Source organism: Panthera uncia, chromosome A2, assembly GCF_023721935.1.
Source record: "Panthera uncia isolate 11264 chromosome A2, Puncia_PCG_1.0, whole genome shotgun sequence".
Taxonomy (NCBI): Eukaryota; Metazoa; Chordata; class Mammalia; order Carnivora; family Felidae; genus Panthera; species Panthera uncia.
The window spans coordinates 20560712-20580850 of NC_064816.1; the positions used below are offsets into that span (position 1 = coordinate 20560712).

The 20139-nt window shown below is 45.6% G+C and overlaps 1 protein-coding gene across 2 annotated transcripts in view; it reads right to left on the reverse strand.

Annotated features, from left to right (window-relative positions):
• Positions 1-214: 214 nt before the first annotated feature.
• Positions 215-20139, reverse strand: part of RFT1 (RFT1 homolog) — a 36189-nt gene continuing 16264 nt past the window's right edge. Inside the window, exons 7-13 of one of the 2 annotated variants that reach the window (XM_049640703.1) lie at positions 16323-16401; positions 13391-13441; positions 12333-12463; positions 10845-10989; positions 6887-6992; positions 1797-2046; positions 215-1238 (exon numbers count right to left, since the gene is read on the reverse strand). In XM_049640703.1, the coding sequence (XP_049496660.1) occupies positions 1071-1238; positions 1797-2046; positions 6887-6992; positions 10845-10989; positions 12333-12463; positions 13391-13441; positions 16323-16401 (930 nt within the window). In that variant the 3' untranslated portion in view covers positions 215-1070. The other variant, XM_049640702.1, reaches the window with a different exon arrangement.

The window sequence follows — 20139 nt, forward strand, 5'->3', positions numbered from 1 at the left end:
GGTTTGTGTCAATGATACCCAAAAGGAATTAATATATCAGTGAAAGAAGAAAAATGCTTTGCCACCTGAGAACGATGCCTGATGATGTTGCCTGCTGGCTGCAGGGTGCGGGATGCAGGGCTCAGACCATCATCTGGGGGACCAGATCCCCAGGCCTGCCACTCTTGTCCGGAAGCTGGCATTCAGGGTTACTGAGCAGTGCTGGAAGCAATGGGCCAGAGGGAGGGGCTTGCCACACAGAAAGCACCCCATTTTATTCTGAAGGAAAAAAATACCCCACTTCTGCTTCAACTGCCATCTGTGCAATTTCCGCGAGAGCAGCGCTCCCTTCAGGGGCCAAGGTCGCTCACACCGGGTCACCACTCCCTCAGAGCCTTCTTGCAGGTAGCCAAGCCGGGGGTCTTGAGCCAGCCTGCACTGAATCTGGAAAGGCACGTGGTCTGGGGTGCACAGCAGCCAAGATGAGGTGTGTGACTCCTCCTAGCTAACTCCGGGAAATGTGACCCAAAAGACTCTGCGTTTTCATTTCTTGGGTTTCTCATTGAGGAACGTTGTTCCCTCTCTAAAAACCCAGACCACAGTGCTGACATGGGGAAAGCCACAACTCCAGGGCCATCTCTGTTCTAATTTGGTGCATAACATCAGGTCTCCTTCCTTCTCTTACGGAGTAAGTTCCATGTTCCTGTGAAGGGTCAAGTGGCCACATCTGTTTCCGGGCCAGGATGTTAACTATAACGTCCAGGAGATAGTTTGCTGGTGTATGTGGCGCCTTAGGTCAATCACAGCAGAAAGGAATACATTAATCAAAGGGAAAAATACTGATTAGAACAGACTGGTGACAAAAATAATGTTATCGATTTTAAAAGAGCTTTTTGGTCTTCCCTTAGAAGCGGAGCTCCTCCTTCCCGTTGGGAGGTTCGAACGGACAGCGTTCAGTCCGGCAGCTCTCCGACGTGTCACCTGCCTGGGTCAGTCCTACTCCACCGCAGACCCCCAGCAGGGCTCTTCTGCACCTGCACAAAACTACCCCGCGGCTGGTCCAGGTGCCACAGGTGTCCACGCCTCTGCGGTCACAAGGTTTTGTCAGCCAGTCTGGACACACCTAACTGAGTCCTAACAAAGTGGATCAGCCTGGTCTCTGTGAGGAACGCTGTCCCAACAGTCATTCCCAAGCAAAGGGCCCCCACAGCAATGTGCGCCAGCCTGGCTGGCCAGCCCTGCTCACAGCAGAGCAACACCTGTGGGAAGAAAGCATGGTCATCACCCCTCCATCCGTATGGCCTTCCTCTGGGGTAAGCCAGGGAAAGCGGAGGCCCTAATATTCCAGCTTCAGGTCAGAAAGGGGTGACAACCGCACACCGAGGGGCTTCTCTGTTCCCACTGATAACACTGTTTGGCCACGTCTATCATAAGATGCTGTCCTAGAGGCTTAGGGGAAGGGGTGGCAAATACAGTAGAACCTTGGATTGTGAGTAACTTGTTCTGCAAGTGTTCTGCAAGATGAGTAAACACTTCTAATACATTTTAACTTGATAAATGAGCGATGTCTTGCAAAACGAGTAGTATGTGACGCTGAATGTCACATGATCACAACTGAGTCAATGGTTCCTAAAATTTGCTTTGATATATGAGTGCTTTGGATTACAAGCATGTTTCTGGAATGAATTATGCTCACAAACCAAGGTTTCACGGCACTTGCCCAGCTGATTCAGGAAGAGGAGGAAGGGGGAGCCGAGAGTAAGGGACAGTGGGCAGCTTGCAAAATCATGTAGTGTGAAGGCTGCCGGGAGTCTCACCTCAGAAATACCAGTAATCCCACCACTGAGGGCGAATGCTCCGAGGAGGGCCGGTGATAGGCACAAGCCCGCCAGGGGCCTATGAGGGCTCTTTCGGTAGTAGTGGTGGATGAAGCAAAGGCTCTGTGTGATCCGAATGCCCATGTTAAAGCAGTTGGCCAAGATGAAACCCACACTGCCACACCACTGGGTCAGGAGGTAGGATAACACCAGGAATGAAGATGATAGGGCCAGCATTGTGAAATTGTACCTGCAGAGAGGGAGACAAGCAAAGCAGGGCAGTGGGTACGTTCTCCCAAGATAAGATTGCTCCAAAATAAGTGGCTGTGAACATGAGATCACAGAAAGCACCTCTGAGTTGCCATGACCCAGCTAGTTTTCATAACCATGAATGCTATATGGGTAGCACGGAAATGTCATTGTCCCGCCGCCCCCCGGCCCCCCACCGAATAGAAGAGTGAGAAAATGAGTAATTCAAGATGTTTATGGTTTTTAAGGATAAGTGATTTGACACTTTGTGGTCAAAACACATAAAAATCCTGTTCAGCCCAGGTCTTCAATGTGAGGCACAAAGAATATGACAGGGTAATCATTACATATGAATGCAAACTCTGAGACAGGCACTGTGAGGGGTGCGGGGATACGTTGGTGAGTGACACACGTGGCCCTGCTCTGAGGCTTCGATGCATTTTACAGACAAGGAAACCAGGCACAGAGAGGCTGAATAATCTGCTTAAGGAGTGACCTGACTCTGGGCCCTAAACTTGGGGAAATGCATACTGCTTCCCTTGGGAAATGCAGAAGCCCTGTAACCTTGGCCAGGAGACTTTACCCACAACAGGTGACCAGCCTCCAAAGTGACATGCACACAGGGAGCAAGGCCTGAACCACTGCAGTGTCCCCATCCTTCCATCTGCTCTTCATGTCACCAGAGCTCTCTGGATTCCTGACTGGATGGACTATGCTGCCCTTCTACTTCTCTGGCTTCAAGCAGCATGAGCTTAGTTACCTTTAGGTCTCAGCAAGGGCAACTGAGTCTTAGCACAGAGAAAACAGCTGCTGTAGTCTTCCAAAAGGCTGTACAGTCATGAACAAAATTCTCCAGCATATGGTTTCTGCCTAGCGAGCAACAGGCATTCTAGGTACATAGTTTTTGAGGGAACCAAACCATTAGGTCCCCCAGCTATGTCTGCTGGGTTAGGAAACCTCATAGGTCACCCAGGTTCAGCACGCAAGGGGTGGTAAGAAAGCCACTATGCCAAATGCCCAGGTACTAGTCCTCAGGCTGACCAAGCCCAAGGTGCTATGGAGATATACTTTATCAGAGGAGGTGATAAGAATACCACACACACACACACACACACACACACACACACACACACACACAATCCTCCAACAAGGGAGGTATACTTTTCACTGACACCTGATCAATGATCAGAATTGCCAACTTCATAACAAGCCACTGAGGGTGGGGACCATCACAGACCAGTTACGTGACCTCTTTTACAAAAAGAAGTAGAGCTATATAATCTTTTTTTTTCTCCCCCAGAAAATATCTCAGACAGCTCTACTACACTAATCCTTGGATTTGAGGCAAGAGATTCCAAAACTTTCAAAGTCATTCTCACCCAACTCTAAGTAAAATGTCAATAATGGGTGAAACCAGTAGCTAATTCATACTAATTCAAGCAGCAAGGAATTCAACAGTGTGGCTTCTTTGGTGTGGCCATTTGGGAAGAGCTGATAATGATAAGGGTCCAGTGTTTTTCACTGTCAGAAGATGGCTCTACAGCTGTTGAAATTTCCAGAACTCACAAATCTATAGCCTTAAAGGCATAATCCACTTCAGGAAAATAAGGGAAATTTAAAGATGCAATTAAAATACCACTTTTTAAATCAATTCAAAATTAGTGACAATAATGACTATTCTATAAGGTTTGGCTAATGTAAACAGTAAATTCTTTATGAATGCTGATTTTTTTCATGGCCCCAAGAAAATACTAGGCTTAAAATCATGCTTATCAAGACATAGATGGTCAAAGATGTGGGCTGTGGCAACAACTGCAGTGTCCCCCAGCGGGTGCTGGTTGAGCACATCAAGGCACAGCCATCAATGTGGCCTCCGCAGCCATGAAAAGGATGGTGCCAGTCTCTCATGAGCCAACATGAGAAAATGGCACTCGTCCTTCACTCAACAATTATGGAGACCAGCTCCACGCTGGACATTCAAAGGCCAACAAATCAGTCTTGGGCCTTTGTGTCCCTGTCCCCTGTGCCTGAGAGGCTCTGCCCCATCTTTGTACAGCAGACTCTGCTTGGTCACCCAGCCTCAGCCTGAATGCCACCTCCTCAGAGGGGCCTCCCAATCCAAAAGAGCCTCACTCTCTCTGCATAACCCTGTTGTAGTTATCTGAGCTGCACAGTATTTCCTTATTTATTTACGTGTTTGCTGTCTGCCTCCCCCACCGTCAGCTTCAGGAGAGCAGGGATCTCGTCTGTCTCTTCATTGCTGTATTCCTGGAGCTTAACACGATGCCTATTAGAAAGCAAATGCTCAAAAAGCATTTGTCAAATGAAAAGAAATGGAGAGCTCCTTAACAAAACAGAACAAAAATTCTTCAACAGGGAAGACGAAAAGGCCATCAATCAGAGTCTATATATATTATGAGGTTATTAACAAAAAAACTTGGAATTCAAAGGATTTTCTAATATTCCAGGTCCAACCAAATGCCCTATTTTAATTTAGAAAAACACTGATTAAAGTTTTAAGTAAAAGCCCATGACTTTATCAGTACAGTATTTTTTTTTCAATTCAGAATCTAAAATGCCCAATGTAAATCAATCATAACATTTAACTAAACTGCCCAAACCCACTATAAAAATCCTTACTGGAGTTGTATGTCTGGTTAAATTCACAGAGATAAAAAATGCTGTGGTCTGTGATGAGGCCAGGTGCCATGTGCTCACACGAGGGCTGGGGGCTGGGCCGCAGGCCCAGACAGAACCTGGCTGCTGGGTTTAATACACACAGGGGGAACACATTTCACTCTTTGGGGAAGTGCGTTGCTACAGATGAAAACTGCATTAGAAGGCGCTTTGGTTCTGTGTTTTCTCCATGCTGACTACTAATACCATGGAAATAATTTTCCAGATGTTTATATATCATCAAAATCGCATTACAGCAAATTTAGAAAGTTGTTTCTTTTGGTTCATTGCAATGTAAGAGGAAAGAAAGCAGCCAGCCACTGTCTATATTCCCTCATGATTTGATTGTAAGATACATTTTACCATTTTAAGCAGGCTTAGTGCTGACTCTCCCCCTTAACACTAATGCTGAAATTATTACAACAAAATTCCCTCCAAAGAGATAGATTCCTTGTCCAGAGCTCTTTGTACTGTGGCCCAGTGCCTCATTTAGTATATTTTACATTATATCTAAAAATTATTTCACATTTGAAACACCTTTCAAATAACAACACAGTATTTCAAAATTAAACTTAAATAGACCTTTTCATCCATGGGGAAAAAAAGGGTGGAGAGGATGACTCCAAGTAGTTTTATAGCTACACATTTAACTATCTGAAGTAAAAACCCTATCTGGACCAGTATCTGAGAACTGCAGGTTGTGACTTAAAAGTAGGCTGAGAAATCAGTTTACTGGGTCATGACATGGCAGTTTGAAAAATGCAATCTAACAGAATTAAGAATCATCAGTGTGTCTGCACATAACTGGGGTATTTGCTGCTTCGTGAGGGCTTCATTCAGTCATGTCCACCTAATATGTACAGGGTCACAGTGCTCAATGTAGTTTTTACCGATAAACTGGTCTGGGCCAGTGGTTCCTCAGACCGTAGCTGCCCATCAGAAATCTCCTAGAGCTATGTGATGAAAGATTCCTTGGCCCCAGCCCCTTACAGGCTAATTCAGTTGGTCTAGGAGGGGCTGGAACTCCTAGGGGACTCTGGTGGGTCTGGGCTAAGATGCTGCTCTGGGCTCCAGTTCTCAACTGTGCGGTAGCAAAGTCACCAAGCTTCCTTGTGAAACAGCCCCAGGCTGGAAGCATAAAGAGGCTGCTCTGAATGAGAGGAAGGTTCTCCAACTCTCTGAGTTACCCTTTCTTGTCCCACCTCCACCCCTGGGCCTGAGGGCTACTGATGGCACTCAAGGCCTTAGAAAGGCAGTACAAGGCCTCCCACAAGGGATCCAGGCCTCAGGGGACAAGAGGATCACCAGGACCACTTGCCTCATTATCTGCACCCGTCCCTCTACGGTCTTTCCCTTTTCCTCCTCTCCTTTTCCCCTATCAGTTTTACCCCTCTCCTCAACCTCATCCTGTAGTGATACCTTAAGATACTGCCATGCTACTTCTGGCATTTGGGACACAAGAGATGAATGATGCTGGGTGAGGGTCAGAAGCTCTAAGCTAGGAGGTGGTGTCAGAATCACTGAGGAGCTTTTAAAAAACACACATGTCGGGAGGTGGCTGGTTTCGCAAGCGTGCTAGGAGAGTGGTGGAAGAAGGAATCTGCACATCAAACAAGCTCCAGGGGGCATTCTGACTGATGGCCAGTGCTAAGAACCAGTCTGAGGCACCAGAGCAGAGGTCCTGATCTGGGGTCAATGGATGGGAAAAAATTGTGGCAAAAATATATGCGCACTTGGGCCTTTCTCTGAGGAAAGGTGTCACAGATCCCTGAGTTTCTCCAAGGCCTACAAATCAGAGTCTCAGGTGGAGGACTCTGGATCTTGCAGAAGCTCCGTGGTAACCCACAGGGGCACTGGGCAAGGCAGTGGAGGAGTGGAGCTGGTCCTGTGCCTGTCTCTGCAAACCTGGACTAACACAGCCCCACGGGGCCCGGATTTCTTCCTCCTCCAAAGGGAGGCGAAGGGGGGTTGCTGCCCCGGCCGTGCGTGGGGAAGACTAACCGGATGGTGCGCGTGCAGACACCGGAGAGCCCGGACATGGCGCTAGTGCTGTAGGTGCTGCCTCTGCGAGAGCTTTCCGTGAATCCACGCTCAGGACGAAAAGAGAGAAGACTGGCAACTCGGGGGAAGGCCGTGATTAAAGGCGGGTCTTTCAGGTTACCTACCTGTCGACCTCCTCTTTGCTCATGGCAGCAAATGTGAAACACTCGGTCACTCCGTTGATGGCAAGCAGGAGGACGTAGAGACAGTAGGAACGCAGCAAAACAGGACCTATGAGGAAACAACCCACGGAGACTCCAGAGCCCAAACAGAAGGCCCACACGTACCAGAACTGGCTCAGGAGCCCTGCTGGTACCGTCAATGGGCAGACATGTGCTCAAGACTATGGTCTTAACTATCTGGAAGGCCTCCCAGTATTCCATGGCACCGATTAAAAGAAACGGCTAAAAACAAAAGAGCAATTGAGATTAAGCCTACAAATCTCTCTTAACAACTAAATTCTCATCTGGCCAGGAAGCAAGTCTTCTCACTTTGTAAATCTGCACGAAGAGGTCTGCTGGTTTGAGCACTCAAGGCCACTAGTGGCCCTGCATGTATGAGAACCTCGGCTGAACAGGTCCTGGACGAAAGACACTGGGGAGAAGCCCAGGGCTCAGGAGCGGCAGAAAACTAGAGACAGAACCCCTCTGCAAATCTGCAGGGAGAATCAGAGTAACCATCGTGTTATTTTCTTCTAAAACATAGTGATGTAGTTCTATAGCTAACTAACAAGCTTTGGAAAAATCTGCTAACAAAAGACTGGGAGCCTTAAAAATGGAATTGATCCCCTCTTTTAGGAGGGCCATTACCAAGAGGCAGCCAAGCAACTTTTTTTTTTTAATATTCCTGTTTATTTTTGAGAGAGCACGCATGAGCGGGGGAGGGGCAGAGAGAAAGAGGGGACACAGAATCTGAAGAGGCTCCAGGCTCTGAGCTGGCAGCACAGAGCAACGTGGGGCTCGAACCCACCAGCCAGAGATTATGACCTGAGCCAAAGTCAGATGCTCAACGGACTAAGCCACCCAGGCACCCCACAGCCAAGCAACTTCTAATAAAACCTATGACCCAGCAATTCCACCCATAAATATCCATCCAACAAAAATAAATGTATGTGTTCACAAAACACCTTGTACAAAAATGTCCATAGCGGTTTTACTCATAATAGCCCAAACTGATCATCAACAAGAGAAAGAATAAACTGTGGGCCAGCCATATAAAGGAATACTTCTCAGAGAAGTGATCAAAGAGAAAAAAACTACTGATCCGTGTAAAAACATGGATGAATCCCAAAAACTGTATATTGAGGGAAAAAAAACCAAACATTAAAGTGTCCATACTTTATGATTTCATTTGCTTTTTAAAAAAACTTATTTATTTTTTAAATGTTTATTTATTTATTTTTGAGGGGGAGAGAGAGAGAGTGAGTAGAGGGGGCAGAAAGAGAAGGGGACAGAAGAACCAAAGTGGGCTCTGTGCTGACAGCAGAGAGCCCGATGCGGGGCTCAAACTACGAACCAAGAGATCGTGATCTGAGCTGACGTTGGACGCTTAACCAACTGAGCCACGCAGGTGCCCCATGTGATTTCATTTATATGAAGTCCCTTTTAAAAGCAACACTGGGGCGCCTGGGTGGCTCAGCTGATTGAGCTTCTGACCAGCTCAGGTCACGATCTCACGGTTCGTGGGTTCAAGCCTCGCACTGGGTTCTGTGCTGACAGCAAGAGCCTGTGTCAGATTCCATCTCCCTCTCTCTCTGCCCCTCCCCTGCTTTCTCTCTCTCAAAAATAAACATTAAAAAAAAAAAAAGCAATACTAATCTGTAGTGATGAAATCAGAACAGTGGTTGCCTCTGAGGTAGAGGGAGGCAGATGACTGGAAAGGGTCCTGAGAGAACTCTCTGGGGTGATGAAAGTGTTGAACCTATCAACCAGGATGTTGGTTACATGGGTGTATGTATTTGTCAAAACTCATCAAATTGTACTCTTAAGAGTACAGAATCTTACTTTATGTAAATTAGGCCTCAATAACTTAGTCACTAAAAGAATTCCAGTGTTTATATTTTCTGGCAAAGGAAAGGCATTCAGATCCACAGCATGAGTCCAAAGAGTCAGGAGCAGAGCAAGGAGATGAGGGAAGGAAAGCCAGCAGGGGCCAAGGTTGGGGATATACTACCAGAAGCCACCATTGGTGTTAGAGAGAGAGCTGAAGGTTCGGTCAATGTGAGAGGCAGCTACCACAAGGAGAAAAATGCTAGAAGACCCTGCTAGGACAGTGGCACTGATGGAACCCTGGGCCAGGCAAGAAATAACAACAGTGCTGATTTACCAAACAGCACATTTTTTTCAGAGACTGAGAATCCAGACTATTCTTAAGACTCTCCTATTTCTGAAGAGGATATCAAAGGAGTATCTTTTTGAATCTAAAATTGTTATTTTTTTTAACGGTGTTGTATTAGTTTCAGGTGTACAATATAGTGATTCAATAATTCTACACATTACTCAGTGCTCATCATGTTGAATCTAAAATTATTAATGACTGACATAAAACATTAGAAACAGAATTTATTACCTTAGAAATCAACTAACACTGACCCTTGTAACTGATAAATCTATCAATGCTGAAAACTGGGACCAGCCTCTTACTTGAGCAAAAGGGCTACACAATCACAGCAGTCTGTTTCTGTACCTTCTATGACTAATTACTCCACCAGGTGAACACTGTATTGATGGGACAGCCTTCTCCTCATGAAAATGTCCTGTGATTTCATTACAATACAAGCTGTTTCTTGGTGATTACCTTTTTTTTTTTTTTCAACGTTTTTTTTTTTTTTTTTTTTTTTTTTTTTTGGGGACAGAGAGAGACAGAGCATGAACGGGGGAGGGGCAGAGAGAGAGGGAGACACAGAATCGGAAACAAGCTCCAGGCTCCGAGCCATCAGCCCAGAGCCCGACGCGGGGCTCGAACTCACAGACCGCGAGATCGTGACCTGGCTGAAGTCGGACGCTTAACCGACTGCGCCACCCAGGCGCCCCGGTGATTACCTTTTTTAAGGAGGCCCTGCTACTGTGAAATAGTCAAGTCCCCAATCTCTGCACACTGACTCATACTAATGGCTTCCTAATGAGGCCTCCCTGCCTGTCTGATGGAATCCCAGGGTCTCACAGCACAAGCCCGCAGGGAGCTGCAAACCACCTCATTGGGTTCACAGCAGGTGTTTCTCCAAACTTAATGACCTTGGCTCTTGTGTAGAAACTTGGCCCCTCCTCCCCTAATACCCTAAGTTTGGGACCATTATAGTGGAGACCAAAACATGCCAGGGAACTTGTAAAATGGCATCTGACAAAGCCCTTTACATTGAGATGGGGCAGCAGAAAGAAGACTTCAGGGTTCTTGTCTAGTGCCTTGAGGAACTGAAAACATCTTTACCCAACCCAAGATGAAACACTGCAAGTGGATTGCCAGCCTGTGGCGTAGCACATTTTGAAATTGGTGAAGTCCCCAGGGCCTAGCAAGTGCTGTGAGGTGCTCAGTGGCCTGGGCACCGCTGTTTCAAAGTTAGACACGTTCGATAATTTTGTCCTTCAAAGACCAAGAGTCACTGGATTAAATATACCATTTTACTTGCCGAGATCAGTTTTATTCTCTGCAAATGGCTCTGAGTTATCCTTCAGAGGCTCTCATGCATCAGGCCGTGAGATTTATGTGGCATTTACTACCTTCACATGTGTTTAGTATCAAGCGGAGACTCATTAGAGCCTGCTCTCTGCCTTCCTCCCTCATCCGAGAGGGTGCACAGGGAAGTGCCCCGCAAGACACATCTTAAGCCTGGGAGGAGAGCCAAAGATTCATAATGACTTCTCCAAGTGAATTTGGGGGACTGGCTGATGTGGTGCCAAACCCCCCTAATGGTACCCAGATGTTTCTGACCTTGTATGAGGGGAACGGCCTCAGAATCCCAGCCACTGACAATGTCCCCTATACCGACAAGTATCAACCCATATGCATGCAAGTTTTTGAATTTCATAAGACTCTTCTATTTCTGTTTAGAAATTAGAATCAATCTGACAAAACTCTTGCACGTACCTGATCCAGAGCTAAGCATGACCCCTCCGTAGATATCCAAAGCCAGCTGAGAATAGGCAAAGCCAAAAACGGTGATGGTCAGGCCGGCCAGCAGGGCCAGCTTGAGCAGGGACTCCAACACGGTGGCGGCCACAGCCATGTCCTCCTGGGACAGGGGGAGAGGGAAGGAAGTTGGATGAATCATGAGCTAAAGAAAAACTTCACATCTGGCCTTATCTCTCTTTGCTGTCTTACAGATCACTTGTTCACCTGCTGAGAGGCGTCACTGCTTTTCTGCAGCCTATGCTGTTTCCATGTCAATTAGCACGAAGGAAATGAAGGAAAAAAAGACAATCTGTGCCTTCTTAGGTAGTTCAGGGGAGGTCTGGTTTTTAACTCATTCAGGATAAGTTATTTCAAAGGTTGTTTAGGAAACATTAGCTTTCCTCTCTGATATTTCTTTTTTTTTTTTTAACGTTTATTTATTTTTGAGAGAAAGAGAGGGAGAGACAGAGTGTGAGCTGAGAAGGGGCAGAGAGAGAGGGAGACACAGCATCCGAAGCAGGCTCCAGGCTGTCTGCACAGAGCCCGACGCGGGGCTCGAACCCACGAACTGTGAGATCATGACCTGAGCCGAAGTCTGGCACTTAACCAACTGAGCCACCCAGGCGCCCCTGGTATTTATTCTTAAATGGACAGCAAGTTTTTACATTGCTAGCCGGCTGGCTTTGTCAGTGTGCTTCTCCTGACAAACGTCTCCAAATTCTGACATTCCTGTCAAAGTATGCTTAGGAAAATATTCCTAAATCGACTGAGAACCAGTCAACTGTGCATAAACTGTATTTTTCAAAATGTCTTCTAAGACATGTAAGAGGGTGATTTAGCTTCCTTTTAATTCTAAGAGAAGTCAGACATTTTCGATGGTTTTAGAAAAAGGGAAGTTTCGACAACCAAATACGCCTGGATTAAAATCTCTTCTGTTATTTATCAATAGGAGTATATAGAAGAGTGTAGCTCTGGGCACTTCACGGTCTTTAAGAAGCTTATTAAGCAACTGGTGTGGTGAGTGACACCAAATGACCACATCCTTTTCTCCCCACGCCCTACACGAGCCTTGTCCCAGACTCTGCATCCTTCGGCTCGCCTGTGGTTCTTGAGAATGTGAGGATGGAGGAGGCAACCTCGATTCTTCCAGCTACGCCTAGACCAGGGGAGGGGTATGCGCCGTACTGGGGACGGCAGCAGAGAGTTCTGAGAAGGCTGGATCAAGAGTGAGCTTACAAAGAAGGACTAAGAATGAGAAGGGAGGGGCCAGCCAGGGCAAAGGGAGAAGGCTTCAAAAGAAGTGAGCTCAGAGTCCTACCATCATTTGGAAGGCGATGGAAGAATGAAATCTAGAAGGAAATTTCAGATCAAACAGAAGGGAAACTGGCTGCTGCACATTTCAGTCTGTTTACCCTGAAATTGGAGCATTCACTAGAGAGACAGTGACCTAAGAACCAAGACTACCTGCTTCTGAAGTGTGGCGTCCTTTCCTCTCTCTAGCACCTTGGCGAAAAATATGTAAAAACTCTCCTCTATTGGCTGGAAAATTAATCTGGCCACAAGGGAGCCAAGATTATTCACTATATCGTATACACCTACAAGAAAAAAAGGAAGAAACAATAATCCTACTAGTTTTCTGATTTGAGTTTTCATGGCACCATTAACATTCTTTCTAATTTAATTAAAAAACATTTTTTTAAAATGTTTTATTTATTCTTGAGAGAGAGAGAGACAAAGCATGAGTGAAGGAGAGGCAGAGCCAGAGAGGGACACAGAATCCGAAGCAGACTCCAGGCTCTAATCTGTCAGCACAGAGCTCAATGTGGGGCTTGAACTCACAAGCCCTGAGATCATGACCTGAGACAAAGTCAGACGCTCAACCGACTGAGCCACCCAGGTGCCCCACTAATTTAATTTTTTTAATGGAACTTTTTTGAGGTAATTATAGATTCACAGGTAGTTTTAAGAAATCACAGATCCATTACTCAGTTTCATGAATAGTAACATTTTGTGAGAGCAGGGCACAGTATTGCAGCTGGGATACTGACACTGACACAGTCAAGACAGAACATTTCCAGCACCAGCACTTTTTTTTAATAGAAATCATTAATGCCAAGTTGATTTAAAAATTTTTTTCTTTCCACTACTTCAGGATTATAGTCAAAAATAAATACAAAGAAAGTATTGAGACTTATCTAGCCGCACGATCACAGGGCAACTCTGTGACTGTGATGGCAAGCTCCCTTTTCTGTCAGCGCCCCCAAACCCCAGACGGACACCAGAGCTCTGCAGGAACCAGGGGATCTCAACAGAGAACCTGCCACCCGAGTCACAAGAGAGGGGGCGGTCAGTACACTCTATATATTTACAGAGACCAACAATTTTCAATCTTTAGGAATCATTTTTTTCCAATCTTCATCTTTTATAATCATCAGGTATATTTTTCATTAACTGTATCAAACCGCAGAGAAAACTATTACTAATTATCTACTAATGGTGTTCACTACAGAATTTCATCTTACCCTGATCGCCAAAATTTAACACGTTCAAAAAGGTCATTACATATCGCTCGCCTACAAATAGAAAACCAAAATAATTAGCATTTCAAGGGCACATTATTTTCTTGTTTCCTTTTCTCTTATCGACTATCAACTTTCCAGCTGGCAAATAGTCTCAAAGGAGAAAAATTATATAGTCAGTTAAAGACATGTTCTTAATATTGATTTCAAACAAGATTCTATCCATAATCTCAAAATAGTAATAACGGCAAGTGATGGGGGATTTATTGACAGCAAATCTCCAAACCAGTTAAATTGAAACAAAAACAAAATCAATAAGACCAGTCTGATAACTTAAAAAAAGGGAGGAAGGTAAGATTACTATATGTTAATAATAAAAATGACTGTTCCAAATTTTAAGTGTAGGTTCTGTGAAATGAGAGGTCCATGATTATGTGCACAGGCTCATCAGGTTTCCTCCTTGTGTGGCCCACTGTGGATGGATGGAGCTCTGAGCAGTGCCCACAGCCGTAAAGGGCAAATTCTCACTTCCTAGAAACTTGCTCAAAAAGGAAAGCGATATTCAGAGACTAGAAGCAGTGAGGATCTTCTCTCAAGTCTCCCTTTGGTCCTCCCTGCACCCTCTCAGACTCAGCCCACATGACCACAGGACATCACTAGCTCCTATCTGTGTCTCTGCACTGCCTTGATCCATCCTCATTGCTAACAGTCCCAGCTTCTGCAAATACAGATCTTAAGGTGACCCCTGCTTTCACACCTTTAAATGGCTCTTGATGTTTACAAAAAGTCCAGGCTCCGTAATTCTGCACCTGAGGCCTTTTGTAAATCGACCCCAGGCTATCTTTTCAGCTTTCCTTCACCAACCTCATCCCCACCTACCATCACATAGTCATCCTCTGCTTTGCCCCATCAGGCTTTAGCCCCTCCAGCTGCTCTGCTTCAGGCTGGGCCCCTCCTGCTCCCAGCCTCCACTCTAAGCATGCTGGCCACCTAGACTGGCTTTTCCACAGGAACCTCTATGTGTTCTGGTACAAGCGGCTTCTCCTTCCCAACTCTGTAAGCTCCCTGGGGAAGGAACCACATCTCCCTCACATTGTTGTCCCTTGTTTCCTAGCAGAGCTCCAGGAAATGTGAGGGCACTCGAAAGAGCTAATGTTTCCAAGTATAGCTCTCGCAGCCCTGGTTCAAAGCTAACCACACAACTGTTTGTGTCTCTGGTGAGAGAATGAGCTCCTTGAGGCTGTGGCCTGTAACTCATTCATCTGTGTATTCTCAGCACCTGGCACACAGTGTTCAGGAAATGTGGGGGCAGAAGTTAACAGCACCTATATTTTTGCTATTACAATGAATGATTTCAACTGTTTTTTAGAGTTGTAGTTTGTAGATAAAAAGAACCTCGTGGGGGTGGTCCTTGTCCAGCCACTTCCTCGTTTCACAGCCATGGAGATGAAAGCCCTGAGAGGTTCCTAACAGCCCTGGGCAGTCAGGCCAGGGTGGCCCCACCGTGGAAGCCATCGGTATCACATTCAGGCCTGGCTAACTCACACCTGTTGCCACAAACCTAGCCACTACAATCTAGACAATCAGGCCATCGCTTGACTGGATCCACTTCTTAACTCATTTCAGCTGCTCTTAAAACTCTGGGAGGAAAACAAAGTGCATAAAAGCAAATGCCCTTTCCAAACTCCTTCCAATGATTTTCCCATTCTAACAACGTGAACTATCACAATATACAATTTCACTACAGATACCTTTATCAATAAAATTTGTTGAACACTGATCACAAGCAGTTCCAGCAGGGTTCTGGGGAGACGGTGGTAAACAGCACATCCTGCTCCCAAGCAACATAGAGGTAAGGCACCTTCACTCAGCTCTCCAAAGGCTTCTGACCTTACTTTCCCCAGAAGTCCTATGAGTGAGTTTCACTTTTGTAATGGCAATGTTACAGACTCAGGCTAGAAATAAGCACTGTCAAAGCTCAAGAGCCCTCAGAGCCCTCCTGGTTCTATGCCTTAACTCACAGACGGGGAAAGTGGCTCAGGGGAGTTACTTCCTTTGGAACCATAATTAATGAAAAATAAAGACAGGGGAAAAAAGGAAAATAACGAGATAATAATAATGATGGTTATATTAGAATGCTAGAATTATAGGGAACTTTCTATTTTCTAAAATTTTTGTAATGAATTATATTATTTTTATAATTAAAATATAATTTTTTGAAAAGATTTAAAAACATGTTCAGTAACAAATATGTAGGTGTATGACATATGACATTTATGCGGAGAGAAGCCACTGCCTTTACTGGCTTCCAGCTGCCTCCAGCCTCACTCTCTGAGCTACAGCTGGGCATAAATAAACCAATACACACATGGAGAAAGACTAGCTGTATGTGCAGCTCTGTGCCAACCCTCTGCCTGCATTGCTCTGTCACTGTTAAACTGGAAAGCTTTAAGAAACTGGAAGCCTGGCCACACTATCACATAAGGGTGACTCTGACTGCTTAAAAAAATAAAATGATGAAAACTCGGTTCTTAAAAAAAAAAAAGTTCAAAAAAAGAAATGTCTAAAAAGTTAGGACAGGATAATGAGATTATGGATAATTTTCTTTATTTTCCAAGTTTTGTGTAATTCATAAAGAACTTGCATAATACATTTCTTTAAATGATAAAACATGGGGTTTAGGAATTAGATGTGGATTCAAATTAAATCGTTCCTCATTACTGTAGGACCCTGTAGAAATTAGATAATGGCACTGACCCTCGGTATGTAAATGTCAGTGTCCTCCTTATTTAAAAACCTCCAATTTCTGAGGTTCCTCAGGTCAGGGAGCTCTATAAAGCAAATGGTCCAGGTCTAGGTAATCAGCAGTTCCGTGAAATTCCCTCACCTATATATACTATGGTATCCAGACTGCTCAGGGTGACCTTTCACTTACCTTCTGTCAAGATCTGCTTCAAGAAAGACTGTTTGAAAAAACTCCAAGTCAGTTTAGCCTCTTTCCAATTTACAAAAGCCTAGAAGAGAAAACAAAACAAAAACAAAATCTCCCAGGCATTGCAAGTCTAAGGGTACAATAATGCTACACGAGAGGGAAACTCATTTTGGTGTCTAAATCCCAATTTGGAGAGTGTCCATTAATTTTTCATTTAATGCTAAGCACACAGAAGGCAACCAACAAATCCTGGCAAATCCTAGCAAAGAGCTTCCACTGCTAAACATGAAGACAAAGTCCTAGGTGGAAAGAGCCTCTCTGTAAAGGGCCTACAAAGATTCATTCACTGAGACCCCTAAGGAACTGTGCTATCCCCTTGTTGCACAGATGGTAAGCTGACCGTATCTAACACACAGCTCACAGTCGTTTATCTCCTTGAGATAGGTCTGAAGCATTCCAAGCTGCAGAACAAATTCTGCTCCACACACCCCACATCTTAATGCTGTATTTTGCCATCCAGGGTCCCTTTATACAAAGTATATGAGCTTTGCTTGTGTATTTCAAAAGGGAGCCGGGCTTCCCAGGTCAGTCAAACCACTCAAAATGGTTATGATACAGGGGAGGAAAAAACAAACCCAAAACTTTTGATATGGCTCTTCCAAAACTCCCAGGGAGGCACCAAACTGCCCATTTCCTAAGGATAGGAAGGTAAGGAGAAAGTAAATGCTTAGGAAGGGCAGAGTTTAACCTGTAAGACACAGGCAGTCTCAAGGCCAGACTGCTGACCACAAACTGGAAGAGTGGAGCAGCTAGCTGGATGTGACTTTTGTCTTTCTATCTCCCCCAGTTCCCTCTGGAGGCCCCTCCTCTCTCATGTAGGCATCCTGAGATCCCATAATGTTCAGTCTAGGTGTTAGGTTCTTAATCTCAGGGTACCTGCATTTTGAAAAATTCTTATTAACTCAAAGTGATGACTTTGAAAGGGAGGATTTCAGGGGGGCTCTTTGGGAGGAAAGGGGTGAATCACAAAGGCCAAGTCCACTCCACCTCTCCAAAAGATCAGTTACAGCTATGGAAGTTGGCCCAAGGGCAGATGTGGAACCTGTCCCGATCACATGAACCCCTGATCTTGGCCCCAAAACCATCTGTGTAGAGCACAGCTGTCCAGTGGAAATATAATGCAGGCTATATATATCATTTTAAATTTTACAGCAGCCACAGTGAACAGTAAAAGGGAAATAAAATTATTTTAGTATATTTTATTTAGCCCAAAATATTATCATTTCAACATGTAAAAAAATATTAGAGGCATTTCATATTATCTTTTTCATACTAAGTCTTTGAAATCCAGTGCTTATGGTGTGCTTACGGCCCGTCTCAATGTCCAGGGTAGCTGGTGGCTACCATTCAGGACAGAGGAAGTCTAGAGCATCCCTTAAAAACGAAGGTCATTTTCAGGCTTCAAATATCTTCACTCCTTGTTTTCAGAGCGTTTCTTCTAGACACTGTGAGGACAAGCCTGAATCTCCCAAGCCATGCTGTCCTCAGAGCATCACTGGACCTGGAGCAGATGCCATGGGGAGCACTAACCCAGGAGTAAATCTTCCCCAGTGTCAAGGAAATTGGGCATCTCCTTTCCCAACAGCAAAAAGCGCCAGAGTACCTACCACCACTAGGGGGCACTGTGAGCCACATCATCACCAGCACTGATCCCTCCCTTAGCTCCAGGGGAGCCATGGGCAGCTCGCCTGCACCCCAATGCCAAGTGGTCCTTTTTGGCTGGGTGGGGGGTGGGGGGTGCTGCACAGCAGTGCCTGAGCTCTTTTCAAAGGAAATGAACAGTTACAGCTGCCCATGGGGCTTTTGTGAAGCCTACTTGCCAGGAGGTTGTAAATGGGGTTGGGAAGATGACTGAACTCTAAAAGATTGTTTACCAGGGGCACCTGGGTGGCTCAGTTGGTTAAGTGTCCAACTTCGGCTCAGGTCATGATCTCACAGTTCCTGGGTTCAAACCCCACGTCGGGCTTGCTGCTGACAGCTCAGAGGCTGGAGCATGCTTCTGATTCTGTGTGTGTCTCTCTCTCTGCTCCTCTCCTACTCATGCTCTGTCTCTCTCTCTCTCTCTCTCTCTCTCTCTCTCTCAAAAATAAACATTAAAAAAAAAAAAAAAAGATTGTTTACCAGAGTGAAATCTTGACACTGTATTTGACCTGAAAGCTCACACGTGAGCATTCCATTCTCCTAATGCCTTCAATTTAAATGGACCCACAGTTTAGAAGGAATGGTCACACTGCTTACTATCTCCAAAATGCTCATTCAGGACATAGAGACAGGAAGTCTGATCAGAGACTGGATTTCTTCTCAGTGGTCTCTGCTGAGAAGAAGTGGGAGAAAAGAAGCAGCACATTCTTTGGGCTTTTACTATTTTGTTTAGGATGGATATGTCACTTGGCAGGAGGTCAAAGAGGCCTATTTCACAAGAGCTAGGTTGGTACTGCTTAGCTGGTCTACGTGGCTGTGCATTTCTCTGGAATCCCCTGACCAACAAGCCATTCCATTGCCTCCTGTACTGATGGAGAAATAGAGGCGTGGATGGCAAAAGGTAATGGGCAGAACCACAGGGGAATGTCTGCAATCTGAACTTGGGGGCTCACAATGCTTTAATGAGTCACTCTTCCCCTTTCCAAACTCTCCTGCCTTAGGACGGTCCAGAAGCCACGTGCCTCCCACACTGACAACAGTCACCAGGGAGTCTGCAGCCACGGTCTAGTCTCCATATCACCTCCACATCCCACATAGTACCCCTTCCTCTCCCTCTTGCTCTGGGCCTATGGCCTCTGCCCCAGCTGTGTTCACGCTCATATGTCCTCTGACTGTCCTCATCACTTCTCATCTGGACTGCCTCCTCATGAGCTTCTTCACTTCCAGCCTCTTCTCTAGCTCATCCTGCTGGGAGGGTTCAGGCTTTGGAGTCAAGCTCACAGACTGAGGCTCAAACTGCAGGTCCCAACTTCTTAGTGCTAAGCCTCAGTTTTCTCATATGCAAAATGGGATAAGGAGTCTATCTCCTGGTATGAGGACTGAATGAGAGAAAACAAGACACTTGATAAATCTGAAACAGATGGTAAGTTCCTCGACACAGGCACCTGGATCACAGCTCTGTTCACAAACCTTTCATTAGGCTCCGCTGCCCCTGAATCAAGCCCACGCTCCACAGCACCAAGGCCACCTCTATCTGGCCTTAGCCCAGCAGGCCATAAACTCCTTCCACCTTGTTTCCTCTCCCCTCCCCCACTGTTCAGCCAACCTAAGTACCCCAGTCATCTCTGCAATCCCAGTGCCAACACAGTGATGGGCAGATAATGGGGCCCAAGCAAACGTCTTCTTCCCGCAGCCACAAGTGAGCATTTCTACCACACATGCCCATTCACCTCTGTCCACCCATGTGTCAAGGCCCAGTTCAAAAGTAGCTTCCTCCAAGAAGCCTTCCTCAATGCTGCTGCATGAATTCATCAGTCCCTTCCCTGTGCTTCTATTTTGTCAACACTACACACACACACTGTCTTGCAATGGTTAGTTGAGTACACATCTTACCTCCCCATCACAATGCAAGTTCTGAGGGCAGGGACCCCACTCAGGGCACCTGGTACAGTGCTTAACACAGAATACTGCTTCTGACATGCTTGCTGTGTTAAATGCCTCAGCTTTACTTAAATATTAGCAGATCTCTCATATGAAATTACTCAGAAGTGGGGCGCCTGGGTGGCTCAGTCGGTTGAGCGGCTGACTTCGGCTCAGGTCATGATCTTGTGGTCTGTGA